Source organism: Glycine max, chromosome 17 (genome assembly GCF_000004515.6).
Source record: "Glycine max cultivar Williams 82 chromosome 17, Glycine_max_v4.0, whole genome shotgun sequence".
In the NCBI taxonomy this organism is placed as follows: Eukaryota; Viridiplantae; Streptophyta; class Magnoliopsida; order Fabales; family Fabaceae; genus Glycine; species Glycine max.
In genome coordinates this window covers 34055838-34070749 of record NC_038253.2, presented here as the reverse complement: position 1 = coordinate 34070749, position 14912 = coordinate 34055838, and the positions used below count along the sequence as shown (strand labels likewise).

The 14912-nt window shown below is 38.2% G+C and overlaps 1 protein-coding gene across 4 annotated transcripts in view; it reads left to right on the top strand.

Moving 5' to 3' along the window:
• The window catches only part of LOC100813718 (kinesin-like protein KIN-7O), a 37815-nt gene that overhangs the window by 17866 nt on the left and 5037 nt on the right, over nt 1-14912 (top strand). For 3 of the 4 annotated variants that reach the window (XM_003549214.5, XM_006601077.4, XM_006601076.4), the window contains exons 21-28: nt 187-300; nt 369-455; nt 557-760; nt 861-1049; nt 1365-1571; nt 2471-2560; nt 2666-2806; nt 10458-10555. In XM_003549214.5, coding sequence (XP_003549262.1) covers nt 187-300; nt 369-455; nt 557-760; nt 861-1049; nt 1365-1571; nt 2471-2560; nt 2666-2806; nt 10458-10555 — 1130 coding nt within the window. The remainder of the gene's footprint in view (nt 1-186; nt 301-368; nt 456-556; nt 761-860; nt 1050-1364; nt 1572-2470; nt 2561-2665; nt 2807-10457; nt 10556-14912) is intronic. The other variant, XM_014769803.3, reaches the window with a different exon arrangement.

Here is a 14912-nt window from a genome sequence, read left to right as displayed (position 1 = left end):
ATATTGATTGACTCATTGACGCACTAAAAGATCAATATCCATTATAAGAAATGAAATTGCAGAGTAATGACTTCATATAATGCCTTGACAAGCTATCTTTTGTTTTCTAACTAATAAATAATCATTGTATCTAAAAATGTGTATGCTCTATTAGTGCATGGGCTTAATATTTTATGGTTGTTACAGGTTTTGAAAACCTCAGTATCTCAGGATTCTGCAGAACAAAGTTTAGTCTTGAGTAATTATCAGAAGTTGAATTCTTGCTTGAGAAAAAAAATATTTGAGCTTGAGAATGAAAAGGTAAAGTTTCCTTTCTATTTTGATATATTTCTAGAGATGTTCTAGTTGGTCTAATATTTGTGCTGCAGATTCTTCTGGACAACCAATTGGCTGATCTTCAGAAGCATCTTCAGGAGTCAAAACTAGATTCTCAGAATTCCCAAAATTCTTTGATGGTTGGCCTTTATTTGTTGATATGTTTTCCATCCTATCTGTCAATTTTTGTGAATATGTGCTACAGAAAATGGGGGGCACTAACTGTTTATTATTGTTACAGGAAAACTTAGAACAGCATAAATTTGAAAATGCAGAGTTGATTTCTTATATTCAAACTCTTGAAAAGGATTTATCATGTTTGACATCGTCTTCAGTGACCAAGGATAGGGAAACTTTAAGAAAAGATCTGGAGAAGACAAAATCCAAGTTGAAAGAAACTGAGTCTAAGCTTAAGATTACCATACAAGAGAAAACAAAACTTGAGGTTGTTTTTGTCACATCTGCTGATTTCTTGGTTTCATTATAAGTTATTTACTTCTCAGAATCATATCATTTTATACCCTAACATATAAGGTGTTCCTTAGGGTGAGAAAGCCTATGCTGAACGAGAGATTAAACGGTTGCACGGTCAAAACTCTCTTCTTGAACGTGATATCAATAAACGTGATTCACTTGCAGGAAGAAGACGTGATTCAATTGTTGAAAGGGGTTCAAAGATGTTTGATCCTAAAAGACCAAAGGGTCTGGCAATTTCTCTGGAACAAACATTACAGGTTTTGACATTGAAACTTGAATACTTGATGTATGCTTGCTACAACTGCGGCTATTCTTTTAGCAAGCCTTTAACACCATTTATAAAATATAAATAACTAATGTAGCAAGAAATAAGTTTACTTTATCAGTGCTTTGGTTTATAGTGAGAGTTGATTGACTTTTATTCAAATTTGGTGCAATTATTGTTCTTCCTGTTATTTGTATGTGTATGCATATACATATGTTACTTAGTTACTCTAATTCAGTAATTCATGCTTTTGGTCACAATAGGTTATGTTTAGTTGCTCTAATTCATGTTATTTGTAACTGATCAGGAAGAGCACAAAAAGCTGGAAGTTTTTGCATTTGAATCAGAAGCAAAAATTGCTTCGTTGGAAGAAAAAATTGCAGCTATGTTGATGGAGAAAGAAGAGGTGATATCTATTAATGAAGGTTTGATGTCAGAACTCGAAGGCTTGACTGAAAAACTGAATACATCAACCTCTGAACTATATAATTTGATGGAGGAAATTTCAGCTCTTGTAAGTTTTTCTGTAAATTTCTTCCTAGTTTTGTCCTTTTGACTCAGTTGTTAGATAGCTGATAGAGTTAAAGAGCTGAGAGAAAAATGATGGAAAGTAAAACATAGTTGGGGGAGAGAATGAGAGAAACTGAATTTATTGAACAGAATTCTCTATTGATCTCTGTTGCAAATATAATATAAAATTGGGGGACATGTAAGAAATATAATATTTAAAAAATTAAAAACCATTCACGTAATCAGTAATCTCCTTCTCTGGACAACTTAAGCTTTTGGAATAGTTGGTTTGTGACAGTATCAGAGTCTCTATGCCTAAGTGGTTTAGAGTTCATTACTATGCCCATTCTTCTAATAAAATGTTGAATTTAAGCTCAAGGTATGTTTGCTACTATCGCTAGTGCATTGTCCATGCTTTAAGCCCAAAATGCTCTTAAATGGGGAGACAGATTGTAGACATTCTTAGAATGTGGGTTTGGACCTAAGTCAACCCCAACTCATAGGGTGAGAGTTTCCCCACGCTTATATATTCTATCTTGACACTATCTCTAATCGATGTGAGACTTAAGTTTTTCTCAATAAACATAATATAAAAAAATCGAGAATTTGAATTTGAATTATATTTAATGTGATTCACTAGTGATCTTTGCTGAGATCAATGCATGTATGCTAATTGAGGTACTTTTATTACTTTGGAATGGACTAATCAAAAGTTGTCAGTTGTAACAGAAATTGACTACTCTAGCATGTGATTACTCTAACAGAAATTGACTAATCAATATTTATTAGCAACCAACATAAGTAGCTAACTACTCTAACAATGGTAATATTTAATTGATGATATGCTTTGATTGCTTTCTCATTCAAACCATGAAATTTGGAATCTTATTCTTGTCCATCCAGAAACAAAGATTGGAAGAATCTGATATCAACCAAGAAAAATTGAAAAGCTCTGTTGAAGTACTGATGGAAGAAAAGGAGGAGTTGGCTATGGTAGTGCAACTTCAACTATTCTTTTCTTTTACTTTATTGTGATTCTTCCCTTTTTAGGAGGTTTCTTTTATTAAGGTTTTCCATTGTATCGTCTTGATCTGGCAGCAACTCACTGATTCCCTTTTGGAAATAGAGGAGGAAAGGGCAATATGGTCTGCCAAAGAGAAAGATGCACTTCTAGCCATAGAAGAACAAGCAAAGTCAAACAATGTGCAAATTACATCATTATCAACAAAATTATTAGAAGTAAGATTCACATCTCTGCTATCTAGGAAACCTTTATTAGTTCCCTTAATTGTTTTTGTTAAAGTATTGTGTATTGTAGCTGTATGTAGAAAGCTGTATTGTGTAAGTGTAAACAGAATATATATATATATATATATATATATATATATATATATATATATATATATTTAATAGTAAGCAATGAAAGGTAGATTGAATGTGTGAGAATACACACAAAATTCAAATCTCAAGTTGGTATCAGAGCGGGTAACCGTTCTGATTGTCTCCAGCCACCGTCCGTCGCTGGCCGCCACCGTCTCCGACCACCTTATCTTCCGGCGAACCCAGGGTTGGGTGCGCCTTGAAGAGCGCGACTCACCCCTAGAAGTTGCGTGGCCAAAATCTCAGCCACGCGCCGCCACCAATTCATGCCAATTCTGGCGCGTGACATCCACGCGCTGCCCTCCGGTCACTGGAAGCTCACCAGACCAGTTCCAACAGCTTCATCGTCTCCTTCTGGGCACGTTTCAGTCCCTGTTTTTTGGTATTGACTGCTTGATCGTTCCAGCCCTTGCATTCCCTTCTCCTTCTCTGTTAGGGCTTCGTCTTTTTGATCAGAAATGGCCTTTGCCGGTCCTGTGTTTTCTTTCTCTGGAACCCCCACCATCACTATTGCAAAACTCAACTGGAAGAACTACTTGTCTTGGTCTGCCTCAGTGGAGTTGTGGTTTCTTGGCCAAGGATATCATGACCATTTGGAAAAAGGAGCTAGTGCTGTCCCAAACGACAAGAAATCTGAGTGGGAAAAATTTGACTTTCAACTATGTGCTGTGCTGTGGCAATTTGTTGAGCCAGATGTTTTGGAAATCCTTAAATCATTCAAAACATGTTCTTTTTGGAAGAAGGCCCAAGAGATATTTGCCAATGATATTCAAAGTCTTTTTGATGCAACCCAAAAAGTTGATGCACTCAAACATACCAGCCATGATATGATTGCACATATAGGTAAAACTCGAGCAGCAGTGGAAGAGTTAAAAAGGTTTCTTGTGGCTGCTCTTTGGAGGAAGTAAATAGGAAGTTGGACAAGTTTTACATGATTTTCTTATTTTGAGAAGCCTACATTCAGATATTTGATCATGTGCGTGATCAAGTCCTTGCTGGTGATCAAGTTCCGTTAATGGACTCTAGTTACTAGACTTCTTCGTGTGCCCCATGTGTTGAAAGATGAAAACTTAGTTGAAGTCGTGGAAACATCAGCCATGGTTTCACCTCGTGGAAGAGGAGGAAGTCGTAACAATAGAGGAGGCCGCGGTGGAAGGAGTGGACGTCTTCAATGCACCTATTGCAAGAGGATGGATCATACTCAAGAAAATTGTTACTCCTTACATGACTTTCCTGACAAGTTAGCACATGTATCTAAATTAGAAAAATTAGAGTCTAAGTTTTCTGATGAGGAGTATTATTTATTCCTCATTGTCCCTACAACTTAATCTCATTTAAGTCAGTTCACTCGTTCGTTAAATTGCTCAGTAACCTTTGATGCTAATTCTTTTGTTATTCAGGAACATGGTACGGGTCGTCTGATTGGAGAAGGACATGAATCACGAGGACTTTATTACTTAGAATCCAGCCTTCCTATGTCCTGTTTTGCATCTTCAAAGTCCAAGCTTTTGCATGATCGTCTGGGTCACCCAAGTCTACCAAAATTGAAAGATGGTTCCTAGTCTTAAGAATCTTCAAGTCTTAGAATGTGAATCTTGTCAATTAGGGAAACATGCTAGTTCATCATTTCCTCAAATTGAAAAAAGATGTAACTCGACTTTCTCTACCATTCATTTTGATATTTGGGGACCAAGTCGTGTCACATCTTTTGGTTTTAGATATTTTGTAACCTTTATTGATGAATTCTCTAGATGTACTTGGGTTTATTTAATGAAAGACAAATCTGAACTTTTGCCTATATTTATGTCTTTCTTTAATGAGATTAAGAACCAATTTGGAAAAATTATTAAGATTTTCAAAAGTGATAATGCTAAAGAGTATTTTTCTCATGATCTATCCTCCTTTTTATCCTCAAAAGATATTTTACATCAGTCCACATGTTCTCATACACCACAACAAAATGGCATAGCAAAGAGGAAGAATCATCATCTCCTTGAAACTGCACGCTCCCTAATGTTAAACTCAAATGTTCCTACACACCATTGGGGAGATGCAGTTCTCACTGCTTGTTTCTTAATAAACAAGATGCCTTCTTCTTCTCTTGAAAATTAGATTCCTCACTCAATTATTTTTCCTCATGATCCATTGTTTCATGTCTCTCTTAGGGTGTTTGGTTGTACTTGTTTTGTCTATGATCTCTCTCCAGGTTTAGACAAACTCTCTACTAAGGCCATTAAATGTGTCTTTTGGGATATTCTCGTATTCAAAAGGGTTACAAGTGTTACTCTCCAGCTACAAGACAATATTATATGTCTGCTGATGTTACCTTTTTTGAGGACACACCTTTCTTCTCGTCCTCCATAGACTATTCTTCTTCCCTTCAGCAAGTTCTTCTAGTCCCATCTCCTGGTCCTATGAGTAATCCCAACCAAAGTGTTAATGGAATCCCATCTCATCTACCAAGTTCAACTGAAGTTGCTCCTCCACCTCTCATTACATATCAATGCAGGACATGACAAGTTATTTCTACAGTGCCTGAGTCTTCTTCTCGTGATTTTGATCCTCCTCCAACAGATCCTCAAACCATGGATCCTTCCTCCTCCACTTCTTCTCATAACTCTGATTCAGACTGGTCCATTGCCCTCAGGAAAGGTACTCGATCTACTCGTAATCCTCTTCCTATTTATAATTTCTTGAGTTATCATCGATTGTCTCCTTCATACTTTTCTTTTGTTTTCTCATTGTCTTCTCTTACTGTTTCTAACAATATTCATGAGGCACTTGATCATCCTGGATGGCGACAAGCCATGATTGATGAAATGCAGGCTCTTGAAAACAATGGTACTTGGGAACTTGTCCCTCTTCCTCCCGATAAGAAAACTGTTGGCTGTAGATGGGTCTATACTATTAAAGTTGGGCCCAATGGTGAGGTTGATCGGCTTAAGGCTCGGTTAGTAGCTAAAGGATACACTTAGATCTATGACCTTGATTATTGTGATACTTTTTCTCCTGTAGCTAAAATCACCACTGTTCGATTGTTTTTTGCTATGGCTGCCATGCGTCATTGGCCTCTCCATCAACTTGACATTAAAAATGTGTTCTTTCATGGTGATCTTGAGGAGGAAATTTATATGGAGCAACCTCTTGGATTTGTTGCTTAGGGGAAGTATGGCCTAGTGTGCAAGCTACACCGATCTCTCTATGGGTTGAAGCAATCTCCTCGAGCTTGGTTTGGCAAATTTAGTCATATTGTGTAACTTTTTAGGTTGAAACGAAGTGAAGCAGATCATTCTGTTTTTTATTGTCATACATCTCCTGGAAAGTGTGTTTATCTAATGGTCTATGTTGATGATATAGTGATTACAAGAAATGATGCTACTAAGATCTCTCAGCTAAAAGAGCACTTATTCAGTCATTTTCAGACCAAAGACCTGGGATATTTGAAGTACTTTCTTGGTATTGAAGTGGTTCATTCAAGAGATGGTGTTGTGATTTCACAGAGAAAGTATGCTCTTGATATATTGGAGGAAACATGCATGCAAAATTATAGGCCTGTTGATAGTCCTATGGACCTAAATCTAAAGCTCATGGCAGATCAAAGTGAAATTTACCCTGATCCCGAGAGATACAGGAGACTTGTGGGAAAACTCATTTATCTCACCATTACAAGACCTGATATTTCTTTTGCTGTTGGGGTTGTTAGCCAATTTATGCAAAATCCTCATGTTGATCATTGGAATACTGTCATGCGTATTCTCAGATATGTAAAGAAGGCTCCAGGACAGGGATTGTTGTATGAAGACAAGGGTAACACTCAAGTTTCTAGATATTGTGATGCAGATTGGGCTGGTTGTCCCATAGACAGGAAATTTACCTCAGGATATTGTGTTTTTATTGGAGGAAATGTTATCGCTTGGAAGAGCAAGAAACAAACTGTTGTTGCTCGATCTAGTGCAGAGGCTGAATATCGATCTATGGCTATGGTTACATGTGAACTTATGTGGATTAAACAATTTCTCCAAGAGTTGGAATTTTGTGAAGTGGTGCAAATGAAGTTATACTGTGATAATCAGGCAGCTCTTCACATTGCCTCATATCCAGTCTTTCATGAAAAGACTAAACACATAGAGATTGATTATCATTTCATTCGAGAGAAATTATTGTCCAAGGAGATTATCACTGGGTTCATCAATTCTAATGACCAGTTGACAGATATTTTAACTAAGTCCTTAAGAGGAACTAGGATTCAATCTATATGTTTCAAGCTTGGTGTATATGATTTGTATGCTCCAATTTGAGGGGAGTGTTGAATTATTGTGTATTGTAGCTGTATGTAGAAAGCTGTATTGTGGAGACAGCTGTATTGTGTAAGTGTAAACAGCTGTCTCCCTCTCTTTGTACCCTATATATATATTTAATAGTAAGCAATGAAAGGTAGATTGAATGTGTGAGAATACACACAAAATTCAAATCTCAAGTTTTTTATAATTTATTTATTTATTTTCATACACGGGATCCTTAAAGCTGCAATATTTTTTTGGATTGTAACTCACCTAGCATTTATTGGAAAACATTGGTCCTTTTTCTGATTTATAATTAGGACATGAATGTTGTTTATAGTACTATTTGTTTATAACTCACCTAGCATTTATTGGAAAACATTGGTATATATATATATATATATATATATATATATATATATGTTTGCAGTGATAGAGTTTTAGAATTTTAGTTATTGAGAGGGACCAAAAAGAGAGTTGAGATTTAATGGTATTGGTACAAAAGATGTTTGATGTTTACAATATATAGGCTAATTGTAGTATGTTCCAATTAAGGAATTACAGGGAAATAAAATGTGTACAAATAAAATCTGTCATAATTATAGGGAATTAGTGAAACAAATCTATACAAAAATGAAGTGAAGTCATGTGCTAATTACGGTAACTGTGCCACAGCCCACAGAAAATTCTCCCTCAAACTGGTGAAATGGATTTCTATCTCTGTGTGTTTATCCCAATCATGTTGAACTGGGTTGTGTGCAATGCATAGTAGTCAATAGCCTCGCTGGTCCCTCCTGCTCCTGCTGAACTCACCACGTCGCATCTTCCAGTCACGACTATTGTGTTCTAATTGCACCCTTTGCAGCCGTTTTCGGCTTCTCCCAATGTTTCGGGGACCAAGGATGATTTAACCACCTCACCCCGCAGTGTTGTTTTATGTTTTTAAATGGCAGTAAAATTGGAAACTTTTATTCCCTTATATTCCGAATCCATTTCTTCTTTGATACCCAGGCAACCCCTAGTATCCACACTTTCTCTTCTGCTCTGTTCTACCGCCCACTGCTGACAGATCTTTTCTGGACAACCCCTGATGTTTCCATCCATATCCGACATCTTCTGGCACCTTCTTGGTGTTTCTATCCATGCTTTGTTCTCTGGCACTATCTCGAATATTCTGGTGTGTTCCTTCTATTCACTTCATTCTCTCACCGTTCCTTGTTCTCTCAGACATTCCGCACTTTCATTTTGTTGCATTTAACACTCTCCCTCTCCCATGTCTTTCATGATTTCATCTCTCTTCTCTATTGCTAGCATATGACTGTCTCTAATTTTGGGTAATTTCTTATATTTGGGCACACGCACATATATACACATGTAGCTATTAAACTTGTATCTAAAATTTCACAATATCAGCCATCCTTTTATCCTGCTATAGTGGTTTTGGTGTTGGCCGCTTCCTGCCACTATTTGGGATTGATAATTATGGTGTAATGTTTATGGTGGATTGGTGGACTTATTTTCACAAAATAACTTTATAGAAACTTCATGCTCTATTCTGAGGTCATCAAGTGTCATCTTCATTCCACATCATGAATTTCTGCCTTTTCACTCAACCTCACAAAACATTTTGCTTTTTCATTTCATCAAATTTCAACCAAAGAATATGCAATAATATCCTATGATGGGTCTCTTATCAACCATCAATCTGTCATAATCTACATTTGTATATATCTCTGGACAATCTTCCTTCTTTCTTAAATAATAATCCTCTTTCTAGGGTAGCGGGTAGCCTTCAAATACTATAGAATTCTATTCAGTGCTTGAACATGTCTCTCATGGGTCTTGCATGAATTAACTAACCATACTGACTATATAAGTTGTGTTCAACTTGGTGTGGCATTGATAGAACTGTCCCACTTATTACAAATTGATAAATCTTGCAGTAGAATGTTGATGAATATTATTGAAATGTAAAATTAAATTACAAGAGTGCTAGTTCGCACATGTTCTGTTACACAATGCTCCCATCTAGTTGTCATGATGCACCTTATTAAGATATGATAGAGATTTAGGATATATGATAAGATATGATTCTGTTATAATATGGTAGAGATTAATATATGATTCTGTTTATGATATGGTAGAGATTAAGAGATATGATAACCTTATTTCTAGGAAAGTAGGAAACTTTTATCTTATCTACTAGGATTATATCTCTAAGATTTAGATTAGATTTTGATTAATCTTTTCCTTTTTACTAGCTTCTTTTTTTTATCTATATATCACACAGTCTTTGAGTCAATGAATAAAGAGAAATACACAGATTTTCAATTATGTCCTTTAATCTCAACACACCTATCTAGTTGTCAGTTATAATTGATAGAAAGTGTCATCTAAAAGAAAACAGAAATGGACAGTTGGCACCATAAGTAGCTAGTCTATTCTAACTCCACTAATCTCTAATGCTGGGTTTACTCCACTATTGGGGTCTCCTCATCACTTCCAATTTTGTGATTCTGCTCTATGGGTGCTTTAGGGATTTTGCAATCCAACTTGTCTCTTTAGGAAGATGCAGGACATTTTCTGGAGAAATAGTTACCTTGTTTGGACAAGGCAACCTCAATACTCAGGAAGTATTTTAAATTGAGTTGCTAATTTCTCCCTTGGACTTTGACAATTTTAGCATCATCATCACTTGCAATAATCATATAATTTACATAGACTAGAAATGGTATGACTTTACCTTCGTGTGAATGTTTTATATGGACCTTGGTTTTGACTGTATCTTAAGGACAGCTGGTGAAGCTTCCAAACCAAGAATGAGGCCATATAGAGTCTTTTTTAATCTACTCATGCCTTATTCCTGTCATTTGTGGAGTCATATCCAAGTGGAACATTCGTTTATATTTCCTCCTTGAGTTTCTATGCAAAAAAGCATTTTATCATCTTGCTACTAGACAACAAGAGATGTCAATAGGGCGCTATAACGCACTCTGGCGGCTATATGCACTGCCATTGTCTATCATTCCATTGTCTAAACACAAATAAGTTTATGATAAAACCCTATAGAAAATAATTTTTCGATATTATGAAAAGTGTAGTAAAGAAGAAAATTGATAAAGTTTTGTATGATTTTTGCCAATGGTGTTTTCAAGTTTGATAGATAGTTTTCTTTCTGATTTTCATGGTTCCATCTGCTTAAATTAATAAAATTTGTCTATAAATGTTAGGTGAGGAATGAATTGGAATCTTGTAGAGAAGAATGCAAGACCCTACGTGAAAGATTGACTATTACATATGAAAATGCACATATCAAGGAAAATTCCAGGTCTCTTTAGCTTTTTAAATTAATTTATTTCCCTCTTCTCTCGTTTATATTGTACTACTTTCTTATTTTTCCAATAGGTTTTCTTGTTATGTAACTTGCTATCTTGCAAAACAATTTGAATGTTAGGTTTATCATTGAACTTTATTAAATTTGGCAAGAGAGATAGCTTAGGTTGAGATTAACCTCACCTATTTGAAAAAAATATTTTCCCTTGCAACAAACCAAGAACATAAAGTATACAGCTGCATACTAGCATAGAGACCAAGAAAAGTTTAAACCTTACCTAACTTATTGATAGGAAGAATGAACCTCGGCCACGATCAAGAGGAAGGTTCATGGGAAGGTGACCACACCTGGGTACCTCAAGGACTATGTCTGAACCGTTGGAAGCTGAGCCGGCAATCCTGTCTGCCATATTTCCATTTTGGTCTGCCATTTGCTTTTCCACTAATTCTGTTAGCACTAAATTACAAATTCTGTTATTTGTAATACCACTATAAATATAGAATTCTTGTAATAAAGCAGAGGCAATGAAAATACCTTAATATTCTCCTTCTCTTTATTCTGGAGGTCATTGGCCCTCGAAGCCAGGTTCTTGCTTGTTATCATCCTCGTGCAATAACAATTTGGTGCTCTCGTTGTTCGTCTTCAATGGAGGAACCGACTCAATCCAAGGTGAACTCCGACAGACTTGAGGACTCCATCACCAAGCTCATAACCCATCAATTATCCCTTAGGGAGACCCTTCACACCATGACCCTTAAGCTGGACGAACTCATTCACAAACTTGCTACCGCTGAATCATCTGGTCACTCCCCATCGTCCTCTACCGCCATTCCACCACCTTTTTCGCCTTCTTCTTCTCATGGCATGAAGCTTGAAGTCCCAAGGTTCGATGGTACAAACCCTCTAGGTTGGATATTCAAGATAAATCAGTTCTTTGAATTTCACTCAAACCCTAACCATGAGTGTCTAACTATCGCTTCCTTTTACATGGAAGGTAGAGCTCTTGCTTGGTTCCAGTGGATGACCCGTAATGGTCATCTCATGTCTTGACCGATATTTCTCCAAGCTCTTTAGACTTGCTTTGCCCTTTCCCAGTATGAGGACCCTACTGGGACTTTGTTCAAATTAACGCAACACAGCACTGTCCAGGCATACCTTTCTGAGTTCGAGGTCCTGGCAAACCGAATCATCGGTCTCGCACCGCAATTCCTCTTGAGCTGCTTCATTTCCGGCTTGACCCTGGAGATTCGCCTTGAAGTTCAGGCCCTGCAACCACTGATGTTGGTACAGGCGGCTGGCTTGGCTAAACTCTAGGAGGAGAAAGTTCTCGATAGTTGACGCTCCTTCCGCAGCAGACCTGCCCCAATTCCATCTTCCAACACGTTGTCTCCTCCTTCGTTTTCTCTGGCGTCATCCTCTTCCCCTTTGCTACCTACGCCTTCGAAAACACTCCCTTCTCTACCTATCAAGTGATTGTCTCTTGAGGAGTTAGCCTTGCAACGAGAGCATGACCTCTGTTTCAATTGCGATGAGAAGTTCCATCGCGGCCACAAATGCGCCTCTAAGGCTTTTCTTTTGATTGCAGAAGATGATGAGGGTTTTCTAGAAGATAACCCTACCATGGACCCATTATTACCCAACCCACTTGATACCCATGACCCACCTCAGGCCCACATCAGCTTACACACACATTCGGGCCATTTAGCTCCTGAGACTTTGTGTCTTTTGGGTCACATTGCAACACAGAAGGTGGTGATCTTAGTTGATGGGGGTAGTACCCACAACTTCATTTAGGAGCATCTAGTAAACCAATTGGGCCTGTCACCTCGAACCACTACTCCTTTTCGCGTAATGGTGGGTAATGGACATCAGCTAGATTGCCACCTTCTCTGTGAAGCTATTCCGGTACATGTCTAGGACGTCACTTTCACCATTGACCTCCACGTCCTGCTGCTATGTGGTGCGAACCTAGTGTTGGGAGTGCAGTGGCTCAAATCCCTTGGCCCTGTGTTGATGGACTACAATGATGTATCTATAAAGTTTTTCCGAGAAGAACACATTGTTGAGTTGAAGGGCGACACTGACTCCTCTCTTCATCTCATCACTCCACCTCAACTTCGTCCTTTGGTTCGCAATGATGGAGCCAGTGCCTGCTTTCATATTTGCATTATATCGACAAAGCTCCCTTCAACCCAAACACAACCCAACTTCTTCCGGAAATTCACACCTTCATCACTAAATTTGCTCCCCTGTATCAGACATCACATTCCTTGCCTCCTTCGCGACTTACCAATCACCATATACACCTCCTTCCAAACTCCGAACCTATGAACGCTCGCCCCTATCATTACCCTCATTTCCAGAAACATGAAATTGAAGCCCAGGTTGATTCAATGTTGCAGAAGGGGCTCATTTGCCCTAGCACCAGCCCCTTCTTGTCGTTGGTACTCTTGGTCAGAAAACATGACGGCTCCTAGAGGTTTTGTGTTGACTATCGCGCGTTGAATGAGATTACCATCAAGGATCGTTTGCCGATCCCCACAATTGATGAGCTCCTTGATGAACTTGGGGGTGCAACTTGGTTTTTGAAGTTAGACCTTCAGGGATATCATCACCTTTTAATGCATGAGGATGATGTCTGTTAGACGGCTTTCTGCACTCATCACGACCACTATGAATTCAGAGTGAAGTCGTTTGGGTTGTGCAATGCTCTGTCATCGTTTCAGGCGACAATGAATTCCATTTTGCCGACCATGTCTTCGACATTTTATCATAGTATTCTTCGACGATATATTAATTTATAGTCGAACCTTAAGTGAAAATTTAACTCATTTGGAACAAGCCTTTTAGGTTCTTTTGGATGGACAATTTTTTCTTAAATTGTCAAAATATTCTTTCGCATAAACTTAGGTTGAGTATCTTGGCCACCTGGTTTCGGCTTAGGGAGTTGAACCTGTCCAGGCTAAGGTTGAAGCTATTCTCTAGTGCCCAACGCTGAAATTCATCAGGGTGTTGCGTAGTTTTTGGGCCTCGCTGGATTCTATTGCCTGTTTATTTGTGGTTATGCATCCATTGCGGCTCCGTTGACCAAGTTGACAGCCCAAGACCCTTTTGAATGGACCCTTGCCGCCCATCATGCTTTCAATGCATTAAAGAGTGCTCTTACCATGCTTTTGCCAAATTTCTTCCTGCCCTTCACGTTGGAGACCGACACAGATAGCTGTCTATCCTCACCTTTAGATTCAAGCCTATTTAGTTCCTTCTCAATAGTTGCTACCTTTGGAGGGGTATCTCCAAATTGCTCCTTATTTTAGATTTTCAGCCTACCCTTGATCCTTTTTTTTTTTTCTTGGAGCAAACCCCCCCCCCCCCCCCAACCTCTTACATTGTTATTCATTGCCTTTGAAATGATTTGTCATGAAACCAGCAACTTAAAATCTTGAAAGGTCGGGGTCCCCAGTCAATAACTCGAGAGATTTCAGCATGACTGGGCAATGATCCTAGAAATTTCTTTCCAAAATAAATTGTGTGGTACCTTGCCATTTCCAAAGCCATTCATCACATACAAGAAATCTGTCCAACCTGCTCTTTGCTGTCCCATTAGGTTTGTACCATGTGAATTTCGTCCCCACACTAGGTACATCTTGAAGTTGAAGGTCCTCTATCCATTCATTGAACTCATCCATATTACTATCTATTTCCCCCCTTTGGGACAGCCCTACTCTCTCCTTTGGTCTCCTGATACTATTGAAATCTCCAAGTATGCACCACAACACTCCTGGGCTTAAATCTCACAGCTGTTTAATTTGTTCCCACAGATTTCTCTTTTGTGTCATGTTGCATGGTGCATATATGTTGATAATAGACACCTTCTGCCCATCAGGGACCCATATACCCTCTAGAAAAATAAAACCTTGACCACTTGTCTTCCTGTCCAGTCTGAATGAGTTTTCATTCCACAAGCATAGCAGTCCTCTTGTTCTATTGATGGTTGGTTGCAGTTCCCACTTAACTTTTGTATCTCCCCACAATGCATGATAGGCATATTTATCTAGCTGCTCCTTCTTAGTTTCTTGTATACATAACATGTCAACTCTTTCCTTTTGTACCATTCTTCTAATTGCTGTCCATTTTATCCCCTTTCCTAACCCCCTTGTATTATATGTAATGATCTTTATTATCCAGATCCCCTATTTCCCATCTTGTTGGCCTCCTCCTTATCCCCTTCCTCCATACACAATAACTTTGTGAGTACTGATGCATCTCCTTGCCCACTTGTAACTCCCATATCCTGCGCCATGTTCCATTGTGATGTTGTTTCCTATTGTTACACATTTTCAGACCTAATTAA